A 20,856-nucleotide genomic window follows, 5' to 3' on the forward strand; every position below is an offset into this window, starting at 1 on the left:
CTCCCGTGACAAAGAGCTTTAGGGAGAGGCAGACATCAAACGAAGTGATGGTGCTTTGGTGCAGGTTGTTTGTCTGTCTCGATGACGGCATGGCATTCTGCTCTGACCCTGACGTCGGGAAATCTTGGAGGCTCCAGACACACCAGCAGGAGTCCTCCGTGACAGCCCCCACAGAGCCTGGCAGGAGCACCACGTGTTTTAAAGGATAAACGCTGAGGATTCCGCCCATGGGCTCCAGGGTCATGTCCTTCCCTGAACACACCACATTCGTAAGGCGGATGTAGTTGTCCTTGCCATAGGAACATAGTAGGGAGCACTCTTCACCACCCTCTGGCGTGCACAGCGCCAGCACTGGCCCAGAGTGAACGGTCTTCTCTGTCCGGATGGAGCAGTACTGAGACAGGATTCTGACGGTGCCGCTCTCGTGCCCACAGAACAGCAGTCCTTTCTTAATGCTGCCCAAGTGGACCCTCCCATAAGCCAGGCACTTGACTCTGTCTCTGTAGTTGTCTGAAGTGCACAGGAGATACTTGGCTGTACACGGGGACCGTGAGGCATCGAACACCAGCAGCTCTGAGCTGCCTGTTGCCACGAAGAGCTCCTCTCTGTCCGGGTGGTAGGCCCAGGCCACAGCCTTGTCCATGATAAGGAGAGGCCAGGTAACGATCAGGAGGTCCCCAGTGACCGGAGACAAGAAGCGAAGTAAGCCATCTTCCGTGGCACACAGGATCCGAGTCCGGTTATTGCCGCAGGGGACCCGCTCCATCTTCTGGGGGACAGAGCCGCAGATATTGAAGACCCTGTAAAAGTGGGGCAGGTGGTGCAGTGAGAAAGAAGAGGTGCTCTGGCAGAAGAAAGTGCTACTGTCAATAAACCGCAGCTGCCTCAGGTGCTCGCCAACCTCCAGCTGCCTCAGCAAGCTGCCGGAAGCAAGGTTCCACTCCTTCACCACCCCCTCCCTGCCTGCCGTGAACAAGGTGTAGGTCTCGGGACGGCTGCAGACGCATGTGACGGGGGAGGAATGGGCCTTGAAGCTGTGCAGAAAGTTGCTGGTGTGGAAATGCCACGCGAGGATCTCGCCGTTCTCGTTTCCGGCGTAGAAGGCGTTCTGCAGGTCACAGCTGTAGGAGCAGGTGAGGGAGGAGCCGCTGGTGGGGAGAGTGAACTTCCTCACTTCCGTAAGATGGCCTTGTCCGTTGTGGGTAAAGACCCTCGCCATGTTCTCACACAGAGCCATCAGGAACCCCAGGGACGTGTTGAGGGACAAGTCCTGTACGAGCTCCTGGCCACTCAGAGCCACTTTGTGAGCCAGCTGGAGGCCTTTGCCGTTTGCTATGATGAACCAGGTAACCACAGCTCCCCTGGTGCCAGAGAAGAGCACCCCAGTTTCTGAGTCATAGCAGAGACAGCTGATGGAGAAACGACAGGGCACCGTGCTCAGAGCTCTGAACCCCTGATAGTGGTCAGCAAAGAGCCGCAGGCGCAGGTCATCACAACAGACTATCAACAGGTGGTGGGAACCCGCGTGGACCATGGACTTGATGGACGGCACTTCATCCGTCATGGGAAATTTCATCTTCTTGATGGTCCTTCTCTTCTCTGTATCTTTTTCCTGTATCCATAGTACCGCCTAGAAGAGACCGGGGTAGACAGAGGCTGGATGCGGGGCAGAGTATCTCCAGGGCGTGTGCTGTCAGGGAAAGTCTGCCTGTCTCCCCTTGTAGACGAAGGGAGGACTCAGCTTTGGGGTTGTCCTAGAACTAGGTACTGGATTTATGACAATCCCCAGGGTTCAAGGCCCTTTAGTTGGCCTTTGGTCTACTTTGATAATAAACACGCATTCTTTGGGCCCGGTTACTGTCGGTCTGAAAGGGCCACCAAGCCGGTCAAGCTGGAGGCAGGTCTTAAAGCGAACTAGTTTTAATTCTGGTTGTGGTGGCGCATGTCTGTGATCCCAGCACCCGGGATGCTGAGGTGGGACAGCTTGGGCTACACAGTAGGTCTGCAGCCAGCCCGAGAAACACAGGAAGAAGCTGTGGCAGCGGGCGGATGTGGCACGGATTTGTTCAGAGCTGGCCCCACCCATTCTGAACCAAGGACGGTCCAGACACAGGAACTGTGGGCTGCGTTAGGAAGGAAGGAGCAGAAACCAAGGAGCTCTACCTGGATCTGTTTCTGGTACTGTTCCAACCAGTTTAAGGCGACGAAATAGTTAGCGTCCAGAGAGTAGAAGCCCACAGAAGGGTTCTTCTGTAAATGATACGACTCATGGTACAGAGTCTGGGGCCTGTCGCTCAGGACAGTCTTATTCCTCCTGAATTCCTTGACCTGAAGGAGAAAAAAAATGACAGGAGCTAAGCAGCAAATATGAGCTGGCACTGCCTCACTCAGTCAGCACGGAGGGGCTAGTGAGCACTGCTCCATGTGTGTGTGCCTAACCCGTGTTCATTTCTCCTACTGCCGGACGCCGCCCTCCCATGGCAGGGCAGGTCATTCAGCCCCCCACTGCCGCCCCCCAAGTCACCTCTTTGTCCTTCAGGGTCTCTTGTACGATGAGTCTCAAATCCTTCCACTCAGGGATGAGTCTAGGTGAGGGCAAAGGCGTAGGAACCTTCCATGTCTTCCTAGTCATCTTGGAGTGCCGAGCCTGGGAGAGGGAGAATACTGAACCTCAGCAGCTGACGTCAGACTGAAGATGAGGGGAGCAGGAAAGCCAGACCGAGGAGCAGACAGGTTACAGAGGGAGGAGCAGCGAGAAAAACCTCCTTTGTTTAGACGTGTGTGTGTGTGTGTGTGTGTGTGTGTGTGTGTGTGTGAGCATTTAGCCTACGCGTATGTATGTTTACCACGTGTGCCTAGGGCCTGTGAGAGGTCAGAAGAGGGGCTCAGACTGCCTGGAGCTGCCGTGTGGGTGGTGCGAGCCAACCCGGGGCTCTCTTGGAGAGTTAGGAGTGAGGGCTGGATGGCTCAGCAGTTAAGAGCATGAACTGGTCTTCCATTGGACCCAGGTTCAAGTCCCAGCACCCACACGGCACCTTCCAACTGTAATTTCAAGATCTGACACCTTCACACAGACATACGTGTAGGCACAACACCAATGCACATAAATTATTTTTTAAAAATTAATAATAAAAAAAGTTATAAGTGAGCCTGGAAATTTTGACATATGGTTTTAATCTCCTTACTCAGGGGACCAAGGCAGGCAGATTTTTTTGTGAGTCAAGGCAAGCCTGGTCTACATAATGAGTTCCAGGACAGCCAGAGCTACATAGTGAGACACTCTTTTGATTTTTTTTTTTTTTTAAACACAGGGTTTCCCTCTGTAGCCTTGGCTGTCCTGGACTCACTGTGTAGACCAGGCTGGCCTCGAACTCACAGCGACCCACCTGCCTCTGCCTCCCTAGTGCTGGGATTAAGGGGGTGCGCCACCACCGCCGGGCTCCCGACAGTCCTATCTTTACAGATAGCCGGTGGCTTTAGTGACCTCAGCTGGAGGGAGGCCATTGATTTATTTCTCTTCCCGCCCCAGCCGGGAGCACCTGTTTCTAATATCACGCCCACAACCTTCCCACTTCCTTTCCACACCTCCACGGTGCAGAGGACCACGTACCCTTGGCTCCAGGGACCACAAGCTCCACTGACAGGTTTGCGCAGAAAGCAGGTCGCTGGCTCCAGCATCACAATGCCTCTCTCCGGCCCCCGCCCTAACCCTCACACCCGCGCTGACAGCATCAACTTCGCTGAGGGCCTGACACTCAGCAGGGGCCGTGCTGGGAGGCGGGGAGGTGGGGAAAGTGTAGAACGCAGCGGGGTTTACAGTGACTTTTCATGACAGCGGGTTTCCGAGCGCTGGTCCTGAGAGCCGCACACAGCCTCATGGCTGACGCGAGGAGGTTGGGGGGCAAGAACTGGGCGGGATCAGCCACTATGGTGCTCACAGCCTCGGGTGCGGGTCCTGAGGGGTTTGTCTGCGCAGCTTCTAACTGCATGAAGGCGGGGCTAGTAAAATAACTTTGAACAAGTAAGGAGATGTAATCTGAATAAATAACTTCTGGACCGACGTCGTTGTGCACGCCTTTCATCCCAGCACTCGGGAGGCAGAGGCAGGCGGATCGCTGTGAGTTCGAGGCCAGCCTGGTCTACAAAGCGAGTCCAGGACAGACAAGGCTACACAGAGAGACCCTGTCTTGAAATAAAAAACCAATAATAATAATAATAATAATAGTAGTAGTAGTAGTAGTAATAAATGAATAATAACAACAACAACTTCGAATTTTGGATACTAGGACACAGCTAACGGAAATAATCGCGGGTATAGCTTCGTTGGTAGAATGCTTGCCCGGCAGGGTCGAGGCTCTGGGTTGGCCCCTAGCGCCACATTAAAACGGGGCGTGGCGGTGCAGTCAGCCATCCCAGCACAACCCCGGGAAGTGAGGAGGTTCTAGGCCAACCCGGGGGTCTGTGAGACTCTGACTCAACAACACACACAAAAACCAAGACCCGAAGAGAAAACAACTCGAGCTAACCGAACAAAGAAAATACTCAAAACTGCAGGATTGTTCCTGCTCTCTGAAATTTAACAGGCTGCCCTGCATTTGTTTATTTATTTTTACTTTATTTTTGTTTTTATTTTTTAATATTTTTACTTGCTAGCACCATTTCAGTCTCCATTATCCTCCCTTCCCCGGGAAGTGGGGGAAGACGCAGCCACACTAGGGGGAGAGCCGGGCTCCCGGCCGCAGGGTCGCCCCGGCCTGCGCAGCGCTGCCCTTTGTGACAGCGGCGCCCGCATCAGCCGCGCACGCGGGAGGGGACGCGCGTCCGAGCCGCCGCCGCCGCCAGTGTTAGCCCGGGAGCCAGGCTCAGGGAGCGGCAGGCGAGCCCAGCACAGAGACGGGGCGCCGCCGTGGCCCCCGACTTCAAGAGCCCCAGTGGGTGGGTAGGAGAGGGAGGACCCCGCTTTGCCTCCCGCCCTCCCCGTCCCATCCCGCGGCCTTGGGATGCGGGACTGCAGTAAACCGTGCTCCCCGGGATCGGGTCGCAGCGTGGGCGTGAGGCTAGCCCAGACCATCCCTGTCCATGCTGTTCCCGCTTGTCTTCTTTCTGCAAAAGCCTAATCCTGGCCTTTAATCCCAGCACTCGGGAGGCAGAGGCAGGCGGATCGCTGTGAGTTCGAGGCCAGCCTGGTCTACAAAGCGAGTCCAGGACAGCCAAGGCTACACAGAGAAACCTTGTCTCAAAGAAGGAAAAAGAAAAAGTACTGCAATCTGAGCACGTATGTTAATGCCACTTTATTTGGGTTCTTACACCTTCCAACACCCAAACACCAGGTAGGCGAGACAGAAGGTCAGTGGGGAAAGGGGGCGCACACCTCTTCCTGATCGTTAGGGGTGTCCAGTTCCCTCGGGCAAGCGCAATTTTCACCTCGTCAGGATATCTCCCACTTTTTCTTGTCTCTTTTCTCTCAAACACTTGATAAACTAGCAACATCCACGCCACCTTTCTGGGGCCCCTGGTCTTTTTTAATAGCCTCTCTAGGGTCCCCAGAATTAAACTATCGTCACCTGGCAGAATCACGGTCCTGCGAGGTGAACAGTCTGCTGCTGTGGACAGTCTGAAGTATCCTCATATCCCACACCTCAGATTAAAACAAACACGTTTGTGTAACAGAATTGGATTATTTATTGGTTGGTTGGTTCTATGTTGTTGTTGTTGTTTTTTTTTTTTCAAGACTGGGTCTCTCTGTGTAGCCTTGGCTGTCCTGGACTTTGTAGACCAGGCTGGCCTCGAACTCAGAGGGATCCATCTGCCTCTGCCTCCCGAGTGCTGGGATTAAAGGCGTGCGCCACCACCGCCGGGCCACAACTGGATTTTTAAAGACACCAAAATTCTCGCTACATATGTTGACTCTAAAGCCTGCTCTTTATATTTGTGTGTGCATGGTACTCGTCTGTGTACGTGTGGGGGCACATGTGTGCGGTGAGCATGCGCACAGTTGCGTGTGGAGACCCTAGCCCCTCTCAGGAAAGCATCTTGCTTTGGATACCCAATCTCTGTCTCTAGAGGCCGGGAGTTACCAGGGAGCCGCCACATCGACCTGGCATTTAACTTGAGTTCTGGGGATCCAAATGTGCGTCCTCGTACTTACACGGTGGTCACTTTAACCGCTGAGCCACTTCCCCAGCCCCAGTATTCACAGCTGCGTGCGCATAAAAACAGAGTCCCCAAGGGGCTGCTTGTCTTTCATGATCTCCTTGAGACTGTGAGATTAAACACGAGCTGGTCAGAGGAGAGATTCTGGATGATCTGCCTTTTTACAAAATCTGAAGTCATTACCTCTGACTCCCCAGTTAAGTTTTAACAACCCACATTCATCAAATTCAGTCTCTTTTAATCGTGAAGTTTGTGCTCAGCTGACAAACATCTCCCATTTACCCTAATCTCCTCGATCTTACCCAGGAGAAACTACACTGAGGTTTATGAATGTGGAGACGTGTAAGCAGCCACTTCTTCCACAGGATCCTCTTCCTCTCAACTGACAATGCTGGTGATAACAGTTACAGGATGATGTGTAGGACACATGCTGCCCATGGCTGCTAGCCTGGCAAGTGCTAACTGCGCATTTTCTGGCATGTAAGACGACTCCCAACCTTAACATCTCCAGTTAAACTATAGTTTGGAATACACTCACCGTATAAGACCACCTGTCCTCCAATGCAGACTCGTTAAGTAAACTCTATATTTTAACTGGAAAAGTTAAAGTTGGGGGGGTCGTCTTTTTTTTTTTTTTTTAACATTTATTTATTATTATGAATAGAGTGTTCTGCCTGCATGTACACCTGCCTGCCAGAAGAGGGCGTCAGATCACATTACAGATGGTTGTGAGCCACCATGTGGTTGCTGGGACCTCAGGACCTCTGGAAGAGCAGAGCCATCTGAGCCATCTCTCCAGCCCCGGGAGTTGTCTTATATGCTGGGAAATATGTTACTTCATCCTTAAATCAGTTTTATTAGGCAGGACACCAATGCGGGCACTGAACCGGTATTCACTCATTGGTCCCTGTCTCATGCTATTTTAATTTCATGCAATCTTCCTGAGTGTGAGCTGGTCTGATAACTCATTTCCAACCAGTAGAAGGTGGTAAAATGACGGGATATTCCTTTTCTGATTAGATTACGCAGGTTATAGCTTCAGCAGTCTTGTTAGCCGACTTCCATGCTGCTAGCAGCCCCCCCTGTCTTGGCTTCCACAATCTCTTTTAGAATAGCAGCCACGCTGGGAGGGTGAACGTGGCCAGGAACGTCACTTACCTTTCAGCCGGTGGTCATCGAGAAACTGAGGGTCTCAATGGACCAGCTCGTAAAACCCTGAGTCCCGGCGTCTAACCTATGGCTAACGCCAGTGTGCACCCTTCTCCAGGTGAGACCCCAGGCTTAGCTGAAGCCTCAAAGACCCAATTAACGCACACCTAGACTCCTGATCCATAGGAATTTTTAGATCATAAATGTATATTATTTAAGCTGCCGTTTTCCTATTGATTTCTTACGTAACAGTAAGTAGCACATGTAAGTTCTGTTGTCACCATTTTGGCAGCGAGTCCAGTATCACAACGGGCCAGAGAGTTCTCAGATGGCAGTGGTAGCAGATAAGACTGAACATTTCCCTCCGTCCGTCAAAGCAGCACGGTCTTTCTTACCCTCACTTATAAAAGCATGCAATAAATTATCCTCAAAACTGGATTTCCTGACACTTTGCAACGTGGCGTGGAACCTATACTGCGTTGTTTGTTACGTTCCGCTGTGGACCCTCTGGTGCTGGGTGAGGTGTGAGTGCTGCCTGAAGGCCTTCTTGCACGCCTTGCACGCGTAGGGCTTCTCCCCAGTGTGGACCCTCTGGTGCTGGGAGAGAAAGGAATAGAGTCTGAACGCCTTGCCGCACTCCCTGCACGCATAAGGCTTCTCGCCCGTGTGGATGCTGTGGTGCTGCGTGAGCTGGGAGGGCAGGCGGAAGGCTTTTCCACAGTCCTCACACGCGTAGGGCTTCTCGCCCGTGTGGATGCTCTGGTGCTGTGTGAGCTGGGAGGGCAGCCGGAAGGCCTTGCCGCACCCCTCGCACGCGTAGGGTCTCTCGCCAACATGGATGCTCTGGTGTGAAGCCAGCTGGGAGTTACTGCTGAAGGTCTTGCAGCACTCCAGGCACGGGTAGGGCCTCTCGTGGGCGTGGATTCTCTGGTGGCGGACGAGTTGTTGCCTCAGCCTGAAGGCCTTCCCGCAGGCCTGGCACGTGTGGGGCTTCTCCCCAGTGTGGACGCTCTGATGGACCGCCAGCTGCTGGCACACCCTGAAGGCCTTGCCACACTCCTTGCACGCGTAGGGCTTCTCGCCAAAGTGCGTTTTCTGATGGACTCGCAAGTCCGGGCCGCACACGAAGGCTTTGCCACACTCCTTACACTCGTACAGCCTCTGGGAGGTGTGAAGCCTCTGGTGGCGGGTGAGGTGTGTGCACTGCCTGAAGGTCTTCCCGCAGGCCTTGCACGCGTACGGCTTCTCGCCGGTGTGGACCCTCTGGTGCCGAGCCAGCTGCTGGTGCACGCGGAAGGCCTTGCCGCACTCCTTGCACGCGTACGGCTTCTCGCCGGTGTGGAGCCGCTGGTGCTGGGTGAGCTCCTGCAGCACCGTGAAGGCCTTGCCGCAGTCCTTGCACGCGTGGGGCTTCTCGCCCGTGTGGAGCTTGTGATGGCGGAGGAGGTGGGCGCGCTGTCGGAAGGGCTGCCCGCACTCCCGGCACGCGTAAGGCTTCTCGCCCGTGTGGATCCTCACGTGCTGACACAGCGTGGAGCGCCGGATGAAGGTCCTGCTGCACTCCGGACACTCGTACGGCTTCTCCCCGCTCTGGAGTCTCTGGTTCTCCGAGAGGACACTGTGCTTTTCCGGTGTGACCTTCCCGGAGGTGACTGTCAGCTGCCCAGAGCGACCCTCCTGGGGTTCCCTTCGTCGCCCAGTCTTGCTGGTGCACTTCCGGTCGTCTCTAGGACCAGAACCCTGCAGGCTGAGGCTATTGATTTTCTCCATCAACTCCCATTTTAATGAACAAGCTTCGGAAGTGTCCCCGTCTGCGGATGGCGGTGTCCTGAGTCTGGACTCCAAATCTGAATGGAAACAAGAAAGAAAACACACTGCTTCCAGGTTCCAGAAGTAAGGAAAAGTCCAGAGACCAATAAAAGGACCTAAAGTCACGCCTACCGGAAGTGACGGGCTGGGCCTCCTCCTGTAAACAGGCATCTTTGAAAAATACGACCCATGTGCACCCCAAACCCCGCTGCCAATGCCAGATCGTGCGCCAGAAGTTACTACGTCCATGAGAAAGACAGCAAGCGTTGACACACAGCTGCGCACCGTTTTATCAGCAGAACACTAACAGCTCCATATCAGGGGGTAAAGTTACTCAGGGTGGCCAAAGCCCACTCCGTGAATATTAAAATAAGTACAAATTAACCAGAAGTCCTTGTTTCAGGTGCCAAGGTGGCACATGTGAGAACAGGACCAAGCAGGCTCACACCTGCCACCCCAGCACACAGGAGGCCAAAGCAGGAGGATGCTTAAGGCCAGCCCGGGATACAAAGAGTCTCAGGACAGCCTGGGATACAAAGAATCTCAGGGCAGCCTGGGATACAGAGTCTCAGGACAGTTTGGGATACAAAGAGTCTCAGGACAGCCTGGGATACAAAGAATCTCAGGGCAGCCTGGGATACAGAGTCTCAGGACAGTTTGGGATACAAAGAGTCTCTGGACAGCTTGGGCTACGAAGTAAAATCAAATCTAAAACTAAAAAGAAAGGCAAACTGGGGAGTGAAATGTGTGGGGGATTTTGTGTTTTTGTTTTTGGATTGGTTTGGTTTTTGGTGGCTGGGGAGACAGCTGTGGGTGCTGGGAACCGAACTCTTATAGTTTTGGTTGTAAGCCTGGCCTTTAACGGCTGAACCATGCCCCCAGCCCTTTGCTTATGTTTATTTCCCCAGCTTCCAGGCAGGTTAAGGGAGAAGGGTCACTTGACCCTGAGAGGTAGAAGCCAGCCTGGGCAACATAAGAAAGTCCACCTAAAAATAAATAGTCAAGACCCAACTGGGTGTGGCGGTGCCGACTAAAGCCCCAGCAGGGAGGTGGGAGAACGAGGAAGGGACGTTCAAGGTCCTTCCTGGATACACAGTGAGTTCAGCTCCAGCCTGTGATACGGGAAACCTTGTCTGGAAGGAAGGACGCTGGGCAGTGGTGGCGCACACCTTTAATCCCAGCACTCGGGAGGCAGAGGCAGGCGGATCGCTGTGAGTTTTTTAAACCTAAATTTGCTTCAGGTCTCAAATGACCCTTCAGGCCCGGGCTTTGGAAGAGAGCTCCCCAGCGATTCTTGGCAAGCACTCCACTTCACTGAGCTGAGCACCCACCTGTGGAACCCCCCCCCCCCTCCCGCCTCACTGAGCTGAGCATCCACCTGTGGAACCCCCCCCCCCCCCGCCTCACTGAGCTGAGCACCTACCTGTGGAACCTCCCCACACCTCACTGAGCTGAGCATCCACCTGTGGAACCCCCCCACACCTCACTGAGCTGAGCACCTACCTGTGGAACCTCCCCACACCTCACTGAGCTGAGCATCCACCTGTGGAACCCCCCCACACCTCACTGAGCTGAGCATCCACCTGTGGAACCCCCCCCCCACCTCACTGAGCTGAGCATCCACCTGTGGAACCCCCCCCACCTCACTGAGCTGAGCATCCTCCTGTGGAACCCCCCCACCTCACTGCGCTGAGCATCCTCCTGTGGAACCCCCCCCCCCGCCTCACTGAGCTGAGCATCCACCTGTGGAACCCCCCCCCACCTCACTGAGCTGAGCATCCACCTGTGGAACCTCCCCACCTCACTGAGCTGAGCACCTACCTGTGGAAACCCCCCCCCCCCGCCTCACTGAGCTGAGCATCCACCTGTGGAACCCCCCCCCCCCACCTCACTGAGCTGAGCATCCACCTGTGGAACCTCCCCACCTCACTGAGCTGAGCACCCACCTGTGGAACCCCCCCCCCCCCGCCTCACTGAGCTGAGCATCCACCTGTGGAACCCCCTCCCATGCCAGCTCACTCTCACTCACCAGGGCAACGTCGTCTTATCCCGCCCTTCACAGGCATCTCAGGCTCTGGCACGTCCTCACCCAGCAAGGCGAGCGCCTCTCTCTCGGACACGGAATGCCCTGCTTAACAGAAAACCGTCGCAGCAGATTACCAGCCTGAAAAGTGTGCAGTTGGTTCTAAGTCAAAATGGTGCTTCTTGTTTTGTTTTGAGACAGGGTCTGGCGCTGCAGCCCAGTGGCTATCCTCCTGCCTCAGCTTCCCTGGTACACAGTTCCCACCATGCGTGACTTCACAACCAAAGCCTTAAAGAAATGCTACAAATGCCCAGAACAACTGTCTAGGGAAACAGCAATAATAAATACCAGGTGACTGTCAACACGCTTCATGTAATGTAGTCTGGCTCTGTGGGGAGGCTGCACTGTGCCACGAGCTGTGGCACATCCTGCCTGCTCACTAGGCCCCTCAGTAAATAGTGTGTGTGTGTGTGCACACGTGTGTGTGTGTGCATGGGCATGTGAGTGTGAGCGCGCATGTGAGTGTGTGCACAGCAGGTGTGTATGAGTGTGTGTGCATGTCAGAGTGTGTGTGCGTGCACGTGCGTGAGAGTGTGGGTGCATGAGTGTAAGCATGTGTGTGAGTGTATGCTCATGTGAGTGTGGACACACGCATGCCACAGCACACACATAGGCCCGAGCCCTAGCTTTCCCGTAGGAAACGGGTCTCTTCCGTTGTCCGTCGCTGGCCCGAGCTTCCCGGGTCCTCTTGTTCCTGCCTGCGCCATGGTGTGTGCATCCGGGAACTTGAGTTCGGGGTCCCCACATGTGCAGACGTGCTCCCACTGAGCTGAGGGCGGCGACGGCATCTCTGTCAGAGTAGGTGTGAGACTGTGCACACTCACGACAGTGGCTGACACGAAGTCCGCGGACCCCGTCTCACTGGGCTAAGAGGGAGAGAAGCTTCTGGAAACAGTGTCAGGCCCTGTCTAGTAGCTCTCTCCGCTGCCGAGCACAGAACGCTCGGGATTTTAACTGTCTCTGGCCTGGGGTGGAGCCCGGGACCCCAGCACGCCATGCAAGTGCTCTGACCCTGAGCTGCAGCCCTGGCCCAGATCCCAGCTGTCAATCATAAAGTGGGAAGAGTGACGGGCCGGGCTCCCCCACAGAACGTGTCTCCTTGCGGCCGCCCACACGCATCGCCTCTGAAATCAGAAAGAAGTGGGAGATGTCTACACGCGTTCTGGACTCCAATGCTAGGGGAGGAGACCTGCGGAGGAATGTCTTGAGTGGGTGTCACAACTGTCAATAAAGCACCACTTAGCCAATCAGCTGGGCAGGAGGACAGGAAGTGGGAGGCGGGACTTCCTGGAGGAGGGGGCGGAGCCGAGAGTGACAGGGACAGAGAGGGAGGGAAGGCGAGTGCTTGGTTGGGGTGGATGTGTGTTAGGAGGTCTAGAGTAGCTTGTTTAGCTTACGAGTAGATTTGCGTCAGTTTTGACTCTGCCCGGCACAGAGCCAACAGCTTTAAAGCGCATTTCAGACTCTGTGTGTCGGTTATTGGCCATCTTGGGCAGAAACCATTTACCGCAACAGAAATCTGCCTTCCTGGAGAACACTTGGTCCCCATGCAGCGCAGATCCCAGAGGCCGCCGGGCATGGCGGACGCGGGAAGCCACGGAGTCTGCGGCGGGGTCAGTGAGAGGCTAAAGGCCCAGGCCTCGCTCTGCGCCACACACACAAGGTGAGAAGGACGGGGGCCCCTACCCAGCGAGAGGAAATGGCCGCAGTTCTCCCGCGTCACCTCCCTGTACAGCCTCTTCTGCGCGGCGTCCAGGAGCTCCCATTCCTCCTGAGAGAAATCCACAGCCACATCCCTGAACGTCACCGGTGCCTGGGGAAACAAGCCCGTGTAGTGCGTGAGAAGATCCTTTTTAAAAAGTTCGTTTGAGCCGGGCGTGGTGGCGCACGCCTTTAATCCCAGCACTCGGGAGGCAGAGGCAGGAGGATCGTTGTGAGTTCGAGGCCAGCCTGGGCTACAAAGTGAGTCCAGGACAGCCAAGGCTACACAGAGAAACCCTGTCTCGAAAAAACCAAAAAAAAAAAAAAAAGTTCGTTTATTTATTTATTATTATGTACACAGCGCTCTGCCTGCGCGTGCACCTGCAGGCCAGAAGAGGGCGCCAGATCTCACTATAGATGGCTGTGAGCCACCGTGTGGTTGCTGGGAATCGAACTCAGGACCTCTGGGAGAGCAGCCGGCGCCCTTAACCTCTGAGCCGCGTGCAGACTGAAGGCGCACGGCGCCGCCACGCTGTGACACGGGAAGCCGCGTCACACAAACAGTGCGGGGCTGAACGCTACAGCAGGACCAGGCAGCGCGGACATCAGGGTGTCAGAGGCAGAGGGATGCTCTGCTCCCACGCGGCCCTCCACGTGCACAGAAAACTAAAACTCCAAACGTTTGTTTCATTTTTATTTGTGTGCTGTGCATGCCATAGTCCATGAGGTCGGAGGGCAGCCTACAAGAGCCCGTTCCTTCTCCTGTGGGTCCCGGGGATTAAACTCATACCCTTGCCTTTACCTTCTGAGCCATCTTGCCGCTAAGGACTAGATTTTTTCATTCATTCTGGAAATGAATACAACAAAACCCACAAATGAACCCAACTGTCTAGAAGTTATATGTGAATATACTACGTGCTCCCGTCATAAACTCTACAGGAATATGACACTCGGTTTCATTAACCATGAAAACACGCTGATAAAATTTTCTTCAAGAAAAATCCACTCCAAAAACACTACAAAAATATCTAAGGCATACTGATTTCAAATTCATTTCAAAGTCAGGTTTTATTTTAAAGATATGCAGTGTTACAAACAATTCTTTAACTTTTACATTTTTGCTAAAAACTTTTCCTCATCTTGGCTGTATTAGATATATCTGATATCTCTTTTTTAACATTTAGATATTTGTTGGGAGGCAGAGGCAGGGGGATCGCTGTGAGTTCGAGGCCAGTCTGGTCTATAAAGTGAGTCCAGGACAGCCAACCCTGTCTCAAAAAACAAAAAAACAAACAAACAAAAAAAGAAACAAAAAACAAAACAAAACAAAATTTAGATATTTGAGCCAGCACTTGGAAGACAGAAACAGGTGGATTTCCATGACTTCAAGGCCAGCCTGGTCTAAATAAGTGAGTTCAAAGCCAGCCAGTTATGGCTACATAGTAAGACCCTGCCTCCTTTCTCCCCAAAAAAGAATTCAGCATAATCCCAAAAACCCTGCCTGGCTCTTGTACCTAACACATACAAATCTGCAAAAGTAACTTTTATTTGTCAGATGTAATTATTTGCCAGTCTCAGACACTTACTGCTGAATAACCTCGCCCTTTCTAGCTCTTTCTGAACTCTGGCAGGCTGCTTCAAACTCAGCTGTTCTAGCTCAAAACTCCTCTCCAAGCTGACTGACTCAAATCGGCTTCTCTCGCCTTCTGACTGAACTGCTCTGCTTGGCCTCAGGGCTTTTGCCTGGGTCAGCTGGGGGAGGCACGTCCAGCAATGGGCCGTGTCTCTGGCCCTCTCAGCCATGAGAACTGCAGAGGTCGCCGTGTGGCACTCAATACATCAGCAGCTTCAGGAAACAGTGACTGAGTTCAGCTGCCTGGAAACCGAGTGTTTCGGAGGAAATAGGCACCAAGTGTGCTTTACACACTTGCAGTCCCAGCACTCAGGAGGCAGACAGTAGACTCATATGTTCAAGGCCAGGCTGGGGAAAAGAAAAAAAAAAAAATTAACCTACCTGGGCCAGGGCCATAGTGTTAGAACTACAGGAACTGGTCAGCACTTTTCAGTAACCTCTCTGGGAAGCAGTAGGGTTCAGGTAAGCGAAGCTGGAATAAAAAGAAATTAATCCAGATGTGCTTAGAAGTTCCCAAACTGATTTATGCAGTAAGTCATTCTTGCTTCCAAGTCATCCTCCCCTTACTATGCTTCCACCCAGCCCGGAGCCCACCCCAACGCAGAGATTTCTACAGAGAGCTTTGGCTTGGGCCACACACTACTGTCACTACATTAACCCGCCTCCTGGGACTCAAGTCAGCAGCCACGCAAAGAGCACCCACACCGAAGACTAAACCCCTCTCCTAGGAACCATCTCACATCTCCTTATGAGCCTCCGAAGCAGAAGACGCTCAGGAGACAAAGGCTCAGAGGGGGCAGCGCTTGCCTCAACACAAAGGCCTTGGGTGCAAACCCCAGCTCTAGAAAGAGGGGTGCCGGGAAGGTCCTGAAGTGAAAGACCCTGTTACTAAGCAAACGGTTTTGGATCTTTCCTGGGCAACCGGGATCAATGACAGCTCACACGGTGCCCGGTGAGGTGTCACCCGGGAGGAAGAGGCAGGCGGCTCTCCAAGTTGGAGGCAGCCTGTGATTTCCTCTCCAAATTAAAGCTCGTACGTCTTATAGAAGTGGAGACGGTGCGGTTTTCCCAGAGAGCCAAGCAGCGGTTTCACTATGTGGAAACAGTCTGACGACACACTGCGAGTCAGAAGACACCTCAAAGGCTTCATCCGCCCAATCAGAGAAGACGAGATTACAGCAGCTAATTAACTCTACTCGGAGCTGAGGCTTCTGGCATCACCCAGGAATGGATCCTTCGATGTACTCTCTTTACAGCTGTCCATTAGAGGCACCATGGCCGCTGGCTGAGGCGAGGGTTCCTGTGATCGGCTTGAAGGAGAAATGGTGGGATGTAACTTCAGGAGTTGGAGCCCATCCAACTCCTGTGCCACGAGCCACCGGGAGGAAGAAGGTGACTTGACTGCTGTGCGTGGTAGGGGAGAGCAACGCTAGACAGTTCCTGGCCAGAGACCGCTCTGCTCTGACATCTTCCCTTAGGAGGCAGCGAAGCAACCAAAGAGGCTTCAGTTTCCTCAGCTGTAGCCAGGGGAGGCACCCGCCCGAGCGGCCGATTCCGCGAGACACACCCAGCAGGAGTGTGAGGAGTGGGTGCTCTGAGCAGGCTCGGGGGTGTCAGGTCTTCCTCTGTACGTGCTGTGAGGCGCGTCTTGCTCCTTTGCTCAGTGTTCTGCACGAGTGTGTAACCCAATCTCCTCATAACATGTCAGATAGGGGCTTAAGTTCAGCAGTAGTGATTTTTTTTTTTTCCGAGACAGGGTTTCTCTGTGTAGCCTTGGCTGTCCTGGCCTCACTTTGTAGACCAGGCTGGCCTCGAACTCACAGAGATCCACCTGCCTCCGGAGTGCTGGGATCAAAGGCGTGAGCCACCACACCTGGGGTAGCAATCGTGATTTTTGAGAATGGGAAAATCCAATTTATATTTCCTAAAAATTTAAAAAGATCATTTAATGTGTGAGCTTAGCTAGTCTTAATTCTAAAGGCTGGTGGGTCAATGTCTACGGCCTTACAGCAGGACCATGGGAAGCCTCCATGCGGCTACAGCGATAGCTGAGCGTTGACAGAGCCTCCTTGTTAAGGTATCACTGATCTCATGCCAAAGTCCAGGCCCCAGATGCCACCAGCACATCCATGGACACTCTGGTTCTCTTTTTGGTGTGTGTGTGTGGTGTGTGGTGTGTGTGTGTGTGGGGGGTGTGTGTGTGGTGTGTGTGTGGGGGGTGTGTGTGGGGGGTGTGTGTGTGGTGTGTGTGTGTGTGTGTGTGTGTGTGGTGTGTGTGTGTGGTGTGTGTGTGTGTGTGTGTGTGTGTGGTGGGGAGCTTACAGAAGAGCCTTTTCGCCTTCATGTCTCATGCATCACACTTTAATTGCTCCTGTGCGGTTCCCATCCTCAGGGTGTCAGTCAGGAATCTGTACTCGATACAGGCTTCCCCCACCTAATCTCAAGCTTTAACACCCAAAGTGACCTCTTAAGGATCAATGTGAGTTCTTGAAAAACAAAAACAAAAAAAGTGACATTTCTCTTGACATTTTTCCTTGGATGGTGCGCGGGCAGACCTGCAGCTAGCTTTAGTTTCCTGGCACAGCCGTATCCACTGGGAACAGCGAACGTCATGGAGCCAGCACGGCTCTCTGACCAGGAGGCACAGCCAAGCTGAGCCACATGTTGTGATTGCCAATTTGCCGCCTTTCACAGTTGATTTTCATCTCCACGTGTTGCATGCTTGGGGGGGGGTTACATTTGTACAACTTGGGGGTGTTGGACTGATGGAAAAGTTCTTTTTTTTTTTTTTTTAGATTTATTTATTTATTACATATACAATGTTCTGCTTACATGTACACCTGCAGGCCAGAAGAGGGCACCAGATCACATTATAGATGGTTGTGAGCCACCGTGTGGTTGCTGGGAATTGAACTCAGGACCTTGAGCCAACTCGCCAGCCCATGATGGGAAAGTTCTTAAAAGTCGCTTATGCCTTCTTCCCGGGTACCTGCCTGTAAGCTTCCCCAGGAAAGGCCCAAGTGCACTACTACCCGCTCCTGCTTTGGGGAGGTGTCCTTCTCCGGCACTACTTAAAGGTCCTCCTTGTGCCCTGGAAGTTTGTGACTCACATAAAGAGGCCAGAGACCTCCTTAGGAGGCTCCAGCTCCTAGATGCTCTTGGAGCATCTGCCCTGCGCTTATTCAGGGATAGCACAAGCAGAACAAAGTAAACTTTACATAAAGTGTGCAAGATTTGGAGGGCTAGAGCAATTGGCAGCAGACCAGCCTACAAGCCTCTCCCTACTTTGTGCTCAGGCGATTACGTGGCATATAAGATTGGAGGCCGCCGGGCAGTGGTGGCGCACGTCTTTAATCCCAGGCAGAGGCAGGAGGATCGCTGTGAGTTCGAGGCCAGCCTGGTCTACAAAGCGAGTCCAGGACAGCCAGGGCTACACAGAGAGACCCTGTCTTGAAAACCCACAAAGAACATTCTTAATTAAAATACAATTTTAAAAAATAAAAATAAGGATCACACTTCACAGGACAAAGAGGAAGAAGACGGTAACTTGGCCAATTTTTTTTTCACATATACAACAGCACTAATACGGGGTTTCCATGTCTGCATGCTGCATCATTTCCTTCCGTCATTCCCAAGCCCGGGAGAAAGGACGGATCGGGAGGGTGCCCTCCCGGCTTGGTGGCCTCGGGACGGACACACACCCCCGTGACCGGTCACTCCGCCACGTGCGCACACAGTAGGAACGCGGGCAGAGGCGCTGCCATCGAGCGCATTGTTGGGGGGCGGGGAGGGGGGAATCCTTCACCCTGGGCTGCACACACGGCAACCCGGAGCCACGCTGGGCCTCTGGGAGCCCGAGGACGCCGCGCCGCCGACTCCAAGTCTCTCAGGCCAACCGATCGCCAGATCCACGCAGCTCCCGCGCCGCCCTCCCCCGCGCGCGCCCGTTTCCTCCGTGCAGAGGACCAACTCACCTCTCCCAGCCAAAGGCGCTAAGCGGCCGGAAAGATGCCGCGCGGAGGCCTGTGGGAAATGTAGTCCAAGGTGGGATTGAGACTGGTGAGGCCGCAGCGGAGTGCGCAGGCGTGGTCGGGGGTCGTGAGGCTAGGGTGCTCAGTGAGACATCCTCTAGCCAGGCTCGGTGGCTCCTGCCTTTAGGATCGCTGTGAGTTCGAGGCCAGCCTGGTCTACAAAGCGAGTCCAGGACAGCCAAGGCTACACAGAGAGACCCTGTCTTGAAAAACCAAACTGAAACAAAAAACAAACAAAACATCCCTGAGTTCTTGCTTTTTTCCCCCCCTCTCCCCACTGTCCCATCTAATCACTGAGTGACTGTTCTATTGGTTGGTATTGTCTTTAGGTTTTGTTTTGCAAACTGTAGTTGAAGAGACTGGAGAGATAATTCTGCTTTCTTCTAACACTGTGGTTCTTAATCTGTGGGTCAAATGACCCTTTTCAAAGAGGTCACCTAAGACCCTTGGGAAAACAGATATTTACATTGCAATGCCGAACACTAGCAAAATCACTGTTACTAAGTGGCCATGAAAACAATTTTATGGTGGGGGGGGGTCACACAGCATGAGGAACCGTGTGGAAGGGCCGCAGCATCAGGAGGGCTGAGAACCACAGTTCTAGCGTCTTTGTATTTGTTCCAGGGCTCAGGGCACAAAGCCCAGCTTCGGAGCCTGGGGCAGGATGACTGCAAATTCAAGGTGAAAGGAAAGAAAGAAAAGGAGGGCATGGCTGCTCCTAAGGGTTTGAGGGTTTTGTCATAGATAAAAGCTAGAGCACAGGCAGAGGCATCTGGGAGAGTCCGAGTGAAATGTCTGGCAGACTGAAGTGGGTCAGGAGAGGGGAGCGGAGGTGAGGGGAGAGGTAGAGGCCAAGAGACCAAGAGAGCAGGAACCGAGAGCAGGTGCCAAAAGGTTAATAAAAGAAAGAAAGAAAAAAGAAGACTGTTCAGACAAAATGGCTGGGTTATACAGGAGTCAGAGAAGCCCAGCCCTGGGCAGAAGAGTTTGGGGTAGCAGGCTGTTCCCCAGCCAGGAGGTAGCTGCAGCGGGGAGTGGGGGTGCTGAGAAGCTGGTGGACTGTGTCTCCTTTGAAATGTTAATAGGCACCTCAGTTTGTCCCGCGGTTGAGACCTCACACCTGTGTGGGCTACAGAGTGAGCGCCAGGCGGGTGGGTAAGGAACAGAACTAAGAGGATTAACAGATGTTACTCAGTGTGTGATCAACTCATTTTAAGGGATAGGACACTAGTCTAATGAGTGTGAAATCCTCATTCAATCCTGTCCTCCCCTGCGAAGTCCTCCTGTGCATCTTTCTGTTGAGTGTAGGCTCAATTTCCTTAACAATTACACTTTATCATGAACTTGTGCCTCCCTCTCAACCCCAGTAGCCTGAATGGGAGGGAGAGGAGATTAAGGAAAACAGGAAGGAAACCTTCTGGGTGTCAGTTCCTAGCAACAATTCTCCCGGTGGCCTAGTCAGCAGGATTTCAGCCGACCAGCAAGTCCACCAAAGTTGCTGCTGGAACCTGGAGCAACGGGAACCCGGAGCCTCAGCCGGAGCCCTGAAGCCTTCCCTGGAGCCAGCGGTTCTCTCTAGGAGCGAGCGTCTTAGGAGCGAGCGTCTGGAAGTGCAGGGATGAACAGCCAAACAATACCAAGTCCCCAAAAAGCCCAGCCTCCTGTTTGGGCATGTATCCTCTCAGAGTCTGTTCTGGATGTTTTTCAGCTGGCAACAACCAAGCTCCCCCACAAAGTGGCTGGACTTCTAAGTGGATAAACACCACCTGCTCTCTCACAAGTCTCCTCGCCATCCCACATGTGGGATCAAAACTGACACGTTTATCTCCCTGCAGTTGTGTCTCTATCACTAAGCTAACTGAAGTTGTTTTTCATGTAGTATAGACCGAGTGACCTGCTGCTGCTTACTGAAAAGATTATATTTTGATCTGTACAGACATGTGACCCAGGCTGCCCAGTGCTGCTTAATGAAAAGACCAAGCCTTTAATCCCAGGACTCTGGAGACAAAGGCCTGGGGATCTGTGAGTTCAAGTTCCAGGCCAGCCTGTTCTACATAGTGAGTTCCACGGCGGTCAAAAGTTACATGGTGAGCTGGGCAAGTGGTGGCCACACCTTTAATCCCAGCACTCGGGAGGCAGAGACAGGTGGATGGCTGTGAGTTCAAGGCCAGCCTGGTCTACAAAGTGAGTCCAGGACAGCCTCCCTTCTCAAAAGGGGGAAAAAAGGTACAACCCAGTGAATTTTTAAAAGTAGGAATTATTATAAGTGATTAGTGTCTTTTCATGTTATTTGAGTG

General features: G+C 53.2%; 1 protein-coding gene across 1 annotated transcript; it reads right to left on the reverse strand.

Annotated features, from left to right (window-relative positions):
* Nucleotides 1-7,341: 7,341 nt before the first annotated feature.
* Nucleotides 7,342-13,709, reverse strand: Zfp14 (ZFP14 zinc finger protein). The gene is made up of 6 exons (XM_051162060.1): nt 13,698-13,709; nt 12,881-13,007; nt 12,592-12,797; nt 11,940-12,060; nt 11,141-11,239; nt 7,342-9,149 (listed from the first exon to the last, which is right to left on the reverse strand). Exons 1-6 carry the CDS (start codon nt 13,707-13,709, stop codon nt 7,789-7,791), a joined length of 1,926 nt encoding a protein of 641 aa, XP_051018017.1. The 3' UTR covers nt 7,342-7,788.
* Nucleotides 13,710-20,856: the final 7,147 nt, after the last annotated feature.

This window comes from Acomys russatus, chromosome 19, assembly GCF_903995435.1.
Source record: "Acomys russatus chromosome 19, mAcoRus1.1, whole genome shotgun sequence".
In the NCBI taxonomy this organism is placed as follows: Eukaryota; Metazoa; Chordata; class Mammalia; order Rodentia; family Muridae; genus Acomys; species Acomys russatus.